The sequence below is a fragment of the Canis lupus genome, chromosome 12 (assembly GCF_011100685.1).
Source record: "Canis lupus familiaris isolate Mischka breed German Shepherd chromosome 12, alternate assembly UU_Cfam_GSD_1.0, whole genome shotgun sequence".
In the NCBI taxonomy this organism is placed as follows: Eukaryota; Metazoa; Chordata; class Mammalia; order Carnivora; family Canidae; genus Canis; species Canis lupus.
The window spans coordinates 35,616,509-35,625,147 of NC_049233.1; the positions used below are offsets into that span (position 1 = coordinate 35,616,509).

At 44.1% G+C, this 8,639-nt stretch overlaps 1 protein-coding gene across 1 annotated transcript; it reads left to right on the forward strand.

Annotated features, from left to right (window-relative positions):
* The first annotated feature begins 878 nt into the window (after positions 1–878).
* On the forward strand, positions 879–2,987 carry LOC119874197 (oocyte-expressed protein homolog). The gene is made up of 3 exons (XM_038554515.1): positions 879–1,245; positions 1,456–1,635; positions 2,363–2,987. The coding sequence occupies exons 1-3, from the start codon at positions 933–935 to the stop codon at positions 2,524–2,526; spliced, it is 657 nt and encodes a 218-aa protein (XP_038410443.1). The 5' UTR covers positions 879–932; the 3' UTR covers positions 2,527–2,987.
* Positions 2,988–8,639: the final 5,652 nt, after the last annotated feature.

The following is an 8,639-nucleotide window of genomic DNA, read 5'->3' on the forward strand; positions in this document are numbered from 1 at the left end:
ACAGATGTTTCCTGCAATTGAAGGACCTCACACTCTAGCATATAACCTTGAAAGGCATCTGGAGACATCATTTTTTGAAAAAGTTTTATTTATTTATTTGAGAGAGAGCATGAGTGGGGAGGGGCAGAGGGAGAAGCAGGCTCCCGGCTGAGAGCAGAGCCAGATGCAGGCACCGTGCTCCTGATCCCAGGACTGCGGGATCACGTCCTGAGCCAAAGGCAGACACTTAACCTACCTACAAGCCACCCAGTCGCCTCTGGGACTGTTATTTTATATTGAGATGTAATTGATGTTCAACATATTAGTTTCAGGCGTATGACGTAATAATTCGATATCTGTATTGTTAGAAATGAAATCCAACCAAATAAATAACTTCTGAATAAAACAGAATTCTCTTCAAAGTACCTGGGAGGGAGATGGGCCCTGTTCAGTCAGAACCACGGTTTTTAAGTTGTCCTTTCCTCAAGGATTAGCAACCTGATGAAGGATAAAGGAGTCTAAATTCTGTTTGGAATCTACGGTCACTATATAATGTATGCATTTTTGTCCCAGTCCCATCACTTACACTTCCTATGTAAAAAATGGAAGAAAAAAACAACTGTATCTTCCTCACGGGGATGTTATAAGGTACTGAGGCCACAATTTCAGTCACACGAGCGGGTTGGCACTACAGAAGCGATCCTCACACAGGTACGTCCAGTGCTGGGGAACATGAATCTCTCTGAACTCCACCTAATGTTGGTGAGCAACGTGCCTTCTATCATCCCACTGTTTTGTAGCACTTATTACCAGGGAAACGAGGGAACTCTTCGAGGGCCCGCGCTCAATCCGGGCTCCTCCCTCCTAGACCGCGCCAACAGCAAGCCGCCCGCCCGAGGTTGGCGCTAGGCGCTGCTGGGACCCCGCCGGCCTGCCCGGATTTGAGGGAGCCAATGAGCAAGGGCTCCTGGAGGGGGCGGGGCCTGAGAAGGGACCAATCAGGCCGGTGGGCTGACGGCGAGCAGTTTCGTCCCGCCTCCCGGCCACGTGGGGTGTCTCTTCCTGCGGATTCCGTCCAGGGTACGGCAATGGCGCCCTTCGTGATGAAGACCCTGCACCGATCGCACGGCTCAGGAGCCAGCAAGAAGTATTCTCACTCCAAGAACTGGCTCCTTGTCCACACTCAACGGTACTGGTGTAGGTTTAAGCACTTTCTCAAGCCATCCGTGCTTCATGTGGATGCCCGTCTGCTGGAGAAGATTTTCGGTGAGTTCGCTCGAATATTTACCACTCGGCCCCACGTTGGTCTCCAGTGACCACCCCGAGCGTCCCAGCGCAGGCCCAAGGCAGTGGCTGGTGTCCTGCCAGTGTCCCAGGACCTCCTTCGCCTGTCCCCCAGAACGCCACGAGTCTTGTCCCATCCCCCCCTCGCCCCGCCCCCACGCTAATCTCTCGGGAACCTTCCATTCACCACAGGACCAAGCAGAGCCCTCGTCCCGGGGTTCGAACGGGAGTTCAAGGTCCTGCTCCAGATGAGAGAGCCCAACTCCGAGGGCAAGGTTGAGATCCTCATCATGGGGAGGCGCCGGTACCGGAAGCGTGCCAAAAGGCTGATTCGCATCTTGGCGGCGAAGCCCCGAGGGAAACGCTATGGAGGTGAGGAGCGCCAAGTGCCTGGGCTCCGAGTGCCGCCGCCCTGCGCGGTGCTGAGGGAGCTTTCACTTCCGCCACTCCCCTCCCGCAACCTGGGGCTCCTTCGTGTCCTGGGATGCTGGGATTCCGGGGTTTCCGGGAGAATCCCAGAAACTCGGGAATAGAGCACTGTGGGAGACAGCTGGCAAACCCAAGGAAGGAAGAGCCAGAGCCATAAGGAACCTCTCACCCCAGGCCCTTCCCGCCTGTCTGGTCTCCCCTTTCAGAAGCTGGGAAGGAACCGCCTGGATCCCACTTCCTGAGATAAAACCGAGTCTAGGACGTCCTGTACTCAGTGATTCTCAGACTTAGAATGAATCCAAGAGCACGGTAAAAATGCAGATTGCTCACGATGACTTCCCTCTAACTCCAGCCAGGAGTTAGGCATATTGGCAAACTAAAACCTTTCTGTTTCTTACCTATAAAATGGGTCTAGTCATAGTAGCCTCCGTATAAATTTTTTTCCAAGGATTAAATGAATGAAGACAATAATGCACTTAGAATACATAGAAAATACTAGATAAATGAGCTATCATTTTATTGGTTGTTCAGCTGATTCTGATGCAGGCGGTCTGCTCTAAGGTGACCAGTAAGGTAAACTCAGCAGTATTTTCTGTGGAGTCACTTTCCCTGTGTATCCTGTATGTTCGCCTGGGCACTAAACTTGCTCAATTTCATGCTTTACTTCCAGGCACAATGATGTTCAGCCTAGAAACCATGAAGTCTTTTGAAAGAGAAAATGTTCATTCTGATGATTTCCTCTCCACCGCTATGATGAGTAGCCTGGATGAAGCCATGCAGTCCCTGGAAATAGGTCAGGAGACTGTCCAGGAACCTGTTACCAAAACAGTGTAATTTTTGTGATTAGGAACCCAGTGCAGGGGGGACGGTTTGGGTCAGGAGCCTTACCCTCAGAGGCCCGGTCTGAACTCTGCCTTTGTTCCTGTGGCTAAGGAGAAACAAGTATTGTCGGTGGTCTATCCACCTTCCTCCTTCATAGATAGTTGTTTAAAGATTCAAATGTGAGTTACAATAAAAAATAAACTTTAAAAAACATAGATATATACATAGATATAGATTAGTAGTGTCAAGAAAGGCAATCTTGCTTTTGCATGCTCCAAGATGGGAAAATGCTAAGAATTAGCAAATGGTTGGTTCTGCTTTTTCATAGTGTTTTGTGTGAGGTGGGTATGGCTGGGATCTTTAATGTTCCAGGGACCTTTTGTCCATAAGGAAGAACTTTACTACTGTTTATTCTTTCACTAATACTAATTTTGAAAAAAAAAATGTTTGATATTAAACAAGCTTTAAAAAAATAAAAAATAAACAAGCTTTATAAACCCAATCAGTAAGTATTGAAACATTGATGACAAGCTGATTCCATTCTCTTTGGCTTTTAGTTAAAAAGAAGTCGGTTAATGTTTCTTTGTTGCATCTTTTTTAATAGCTTAAATGTCAAAACACATTAGCGAGTACAAAATTTATTATGACTGGAACAAAAGCATCTATGTTTCTTCATTATTCCTGTAATTCCAAATAGAATAGATTTCCTTATTTAAATAATTTTGTTATTTCGCTTTCTCAGAGTATTACCATACATAAAAGAAAACGGATTCTATCACAGCCCAACTGAGTTTGCATTTCCTGGGTTCACTAACCAATTACTTCTGGGTTAGATCCTAAGAATCCATTTATTGAGCATTTGGTGTAGGACCAGGTTTTGTTAAGCATTTACATACATTATTTGACTTGATCTTCATAATAATTCTATGAAATCAGTCTCTGAAAATAGATGTGATTATGCCCATTTTATGGATGAGGAAGGGGCAGGGTGGAGACATCAAATAATGGGTATCCTGCTTTTTTGTCACTTTTCATGTTGATAACATTTTCACACTACACTATAACCTCCTTGTGGCATTAGGCATGATGTTTCAATTTTCTTTTACCCCAAGACCCTAGGCACATAGTTAAACACTGGGTTATTGACTGTTAACAGTGATTGTCTTGTTTACCAACCACTGGGCCCTGGTTAATGCAAATAATGGTGTTAATGAGTAAAAACCAGGTCTACCACGTGGCCATTTGACCATATATGAATCCCTGTACGTTCTGTACAATGTCAAGAAAAGTCCTTGCTTAAGTTTCATAATAATATAGTCAGGAAAATTTATTGAACCATTTTTTCCCCTTTCCCTTAACAATAACATGGTACTCCAGATTCAGCCTAAAATCTGAGGAAGCAACTGGCTGCGTTTTTAAATGCCTCTGGCAATAGCTGCTTAGGGCCCACCCATGCAGCCCTGTCAGGAGTGGCCAGGATTAGTCACTAGCCTATCAGCATAGTAAGTGAGGCTCTAGGGAAGCTCCTCTGGCTCTGGTTCATGCCACATGACCTAGGGGAGAAAGGCCAGGCTTCACGTTGGGCCTCAGCAATGGGCTACCACTTGAACCCGGTAAGGCCTTAAAGACCTACCCAGGCTTGAATGTGGAAAGTTAATGATCCTCCGTATTATTCAGCTTGGCCAGCATCAGACAGACTCTTAGGAAATCAGATTTAAGGTAGTCTCAGTCTAGGGCAGCATTCAGGTTCCTTGAGACCTTGTCATCTAGAGCCTGGGGTCTGAAACTGGCCCCTTGCCACAGAGAATGTTCTGTGGAGGGAGAAGCAGGCTCCATGCAGGGAGCCCGACGTGGGACTCAATCCCTGGTCTTCAGAATCACGCCCTGGGCTGAAGGCCGGCACTAAACCACTGAGCCACCCGGGCTGTCCAAGGGGTCTCAGGCTTTAAAGGATTGGAAGACAATTCATAGGAAAATAACTAGAGGAGCAAATGTTTGGTAAACAAATGTTTGCCGTGCGTTATAGATAAGTCTTTCTGGCATAAAAAGTTCTCTCTGGTAATAAGCTCTCTTCTGTATGGGCACCTTACTGAAATTCTTTTAGACAGTTAAGGGGAGGTGAAAAGTCTGCGGGGTCTGTTACCTCCAACCTAAAGCACTCTATGTCAAAGTGGTATGTTCTGGGGTAGCATATTCTGCTCCCCCTCAAGATTAAAAGCCTTTAGCCCATGGGTACAACTTGACAACTTTGAGCTCCACTGTAAAATGTTCCCTTGGCTGAGGAACAACCCTCATGTCAGTATCATGAGCTCATCAGATTCCCTGGAGGGGAATCCTGAAGTATCCTACCTAGATAGTAAAAGCTCAGCTCCAAAGTTCTGGGAGCCAGTTAAGGGAAGAAAGCTAAGTATCTCAGCTTTGAGTAATCAGTAAGCAGTTGCCCACGTAATCCTTTTGTTTAAGGTATGGTGTCTGCACCCTAATTCTCCCTTTGTTTTACCTTCCCCAGAGAATAAAGGTAGTTCCCTCCCAGAGTGGAAGATGGACAGCTGCCTGGTGTAACAGCAGGGATCAGAGAGGTGAACTCTCAAAAACCTTTCACTTAATTCTAAATGCTGCTATCTCCAACCCCCAGCAACCTCCAGGTCCTGGACATTTTAAAACTCCAACACAAGTTGGATTGGCTTAGCTATTTGAGAAAGCTAATCCTAAATCAATTAGTCCATCCATCTTCACCTTTCAAGATATCATTTTCTTCTATCATGTGCTCCCTAGTTCTTAGGTTTCATGTCTTTTTTTATTTTAATCTCTTTACTACTGGAATCTAATGGGGTTTTAAATGTAAAATTAGATAATCTGCTCCATCTGCCGCTTTGCTTGGAACCTCCAGCTTGGGAACATTTTTCTTTGTCCTAAAGTATATCCTTTTAAAAGTTCCATTCATGAGGGCTTATTAGATGACAAACTCTTTATTTTTCCCCTGGAAAATACCTTCATTCCACCTGTGTTCTTTTTTTTTTTTTTTAATTTTTTTATTTATTTATGATAGTCACACAGAGAGAGAGGGAGAGGCAGAGACACAGACAGAAGGAGAAGCAGGCTCTATGCACCGGGAGCCCAACATGGGATTCGATCCCGGGTCTCCAGGATCGTGCCCTGGCCAAAGGCAGGTGCTAAACCGCTGCGCCACCCAGGGATCCCTCACCTGTGTTCTTAAAAGGAGAGTTTTCCTATATAAACAGTCTTCTACTGACTTATTCTCTCTTAGCCCTTTAAAGATTTTAGAGGGTCTGGTTGCCACTGCTAATTATGAATTTTGCTTGGCCTTATTGTTTTTCTCCTGAAAAGGTTTTATTATGCACAGAGGTGGGAGAGGGCTTAGTCCTTGGCAGCTGCTTTCCTCACATAGCCAGGACAGTGCTCTGCTCCACTCTCTTCCTGCAGTTGTGTGTTTACTGTTTTCTAGATGAATCCCCAGGCCGGCTTGTCCTTAGTTCCAGTGGCATAGCAAAGCTACACACCTCCCAGATCTTGTCTCAGGAACTTGATATGCTTGGTGAGGCCCCCATGGTAGTAGCAGCTGTGCCTCGGCTAGCTCACGTTCTCAGTCACCTTGTATCCTTTCCTGAGGCCCATGGCAGCCATGGGGTAGCACAGAGTCCCATGCTTCCTGGAAAGGTAGTCTAATTTTTTTTAAGTCCTGTGGTGTTTGTCAATATTTACCCCTCTTCATACTAGGTCTTACCTGTATCTTTGCTCTTTTTTGGTAAGGCTTGCCAGAATTTTTCCTTTTTTTTAATTTTTTTAAAGATTTATTTATTTATTCATGAGAGACACAGAGAGAAAGAGAGAGAGAGAGGCAAAGGGAGAAGCAGGCTCCATGAAGGGAGCCCAATACAGAACTCGATCCCAGGCCTCCAGGATCATGCCCTGGGTAGAAGGCAGGCGCTAAACCACTGAGCCACCTGGGCTGCCCTACTTTTTTTTTTTTTTTTTTTTTTTAATAATTTTTAGACTAATTTTGGACATACAGAAAAATCAAAGATGATTTATCCTAGTTTCCCCTATTAACATCTATTAGTATGATATATGTATTGTAGTTGTTAAAAACAAGACAGCAGGTCCAAAATGAAGTTGCTTATGCTAAGTTCCATGTCACCAAACTGAAACTTTATTTATTTGAGAGAGAGCGCAAGCATGCAAAGGGGCGGAGGGGTGGGTGGAAGGCAGAGGGAGAAACAGACTCCTTGATGAACCCGGAGCACTACACAAGACTGGATCCCAGAACCATGGGATCATGACTTGAGCTGAAGACAGACACTTAACCAACTGTGCCACCCAGGCACCCCATAAAAGTCTTTGATTTTGTTTTTTTTTTAAAGATTTTATTTATTCATGAGAGACACAGATAGGCAGAGAGAGAAGCAGGCTCCATGCAGGGTGTCCGATGTGGGACTCGATCCTGGGATCACATCCTGGGTGGAAGGCAGGCGCTAAACCGCTGAACCACCCAGGCATCCCAGAGTCTTTGATTTTGTAGAGCTCCATAGAGCTCCTTTCTATCTGCTAGATTAGATGCTGCCTGATTCGAATTTTTACTCAAACTATTATTAAAATTTTAATATGCTTCAGTTTATTTTTTAACACAATTGATGAGTCAATATTGATGCATTATTATTAACTGAAGTCCATACTTCATTTGGATGTTCTTATTTTTTACCAGATGTCCTTTTTATGTTCCAGAATTCCACATTACATTTAGTTATCATTTCACTTTAGGCTCCTCATGACTGTTGCAGTTTCTCAGACTTTCCTTGCTTTTGATTACATTGACAATTTTAGGGAGTACTGGCCGGGTATATTATTAGATGCCCCTTTATTGTAATTTGTCTGATTTTCTTTTTTCTCAAGATTAGACTGGAGTTACAGGTTTGGGGAAAGACTACAGAGGTAACCTGCCACTTTGTCACATCGTCTCAAATGTACATGCTATCAAATGACTTCACTTTCGATGTTGGCCTTGATCACCTAGCTGAGGTTGTCTTTGACAGGCTTCTCCACTGCTCACACATCCCCCTTCCCATACTGTACGCTTGGAAGGAAGTCACTGTGTGCAGTCCACACTTACAGAGCAAGGAGTTATGTTCACCTTCCCACAGGCACAGTATCTGGATAAACTACTTGGAGTTCTACATAGATTTGTCTCTTCTAAAAAAAAAAAAAAAAGATTTGTCTCTTCTCCCTCATTTACTTATTCAGTCATTTATTTGCATCAATATAGATTCTCTTATCAGTCTTTTTAAAAACCAGCTTTTGGTTTCATATTCCATTAGTTTCTGCTTTAACCATTTTATTTGCTTTGTTTCAAGATTATCCATTCTGTTTTCTCTGATTTTTTTTTTATTTTTTTTTTGTTTTCTCTGATTTTTAGAGTTGAATGTTGATCTCCTTTGTTTTCATTCTTTCTGATAACTGCAGAACAGAAGGGATCTACAACTTCCCCCAAACACACACACATGCACGCACACCCCTCGTTCACCCACTCAAGGATCTCTGGAGCTCTAGAACCACTGCTGGGTGGCAGTGGCTTCCTCCACAGGGCATAAATGTCAGACTTCAGATCTGCTCTTGGCTGCCCTTTCTCTTGAGATATTAGGCTCCACCACCACTGGAAACCTTCCTCTTTTCAAAGACTGCTTATGAAAGATGAGGATCAGCATTTTAAGTATCCCTCTCTAAATTTCCACAGGGCTCATTTTGCCATAGAAAGACAACTATGTTGTACCTATGTTACTGATCTCCTTTGAAAGTCTTGGCAGGAACCGCACAAGCCCTGGCAAAGACTGTACACAGATTCTCATGGTTTGGCGCCTCTGCCCTTTTGTGTGCTTATTACAATTTTTTCCTGTCATTATTTGATTATTTTTTAAATTATTTTAAAAATAATTATGACATTTCCAAACTTGGTCAATTCTTAGTTCCTGGACCTGATCCCAAAGTTAGCCACCAGGTGGAATGAAGTCTCCACCCCTCTCTCCAAGATACTTATTTATTCATTCATTCATTTGTGAGAGACACAGAAAGAGAGGCAGAGACATGGGCAGAGGGAGAAGCAGGCTCCATCC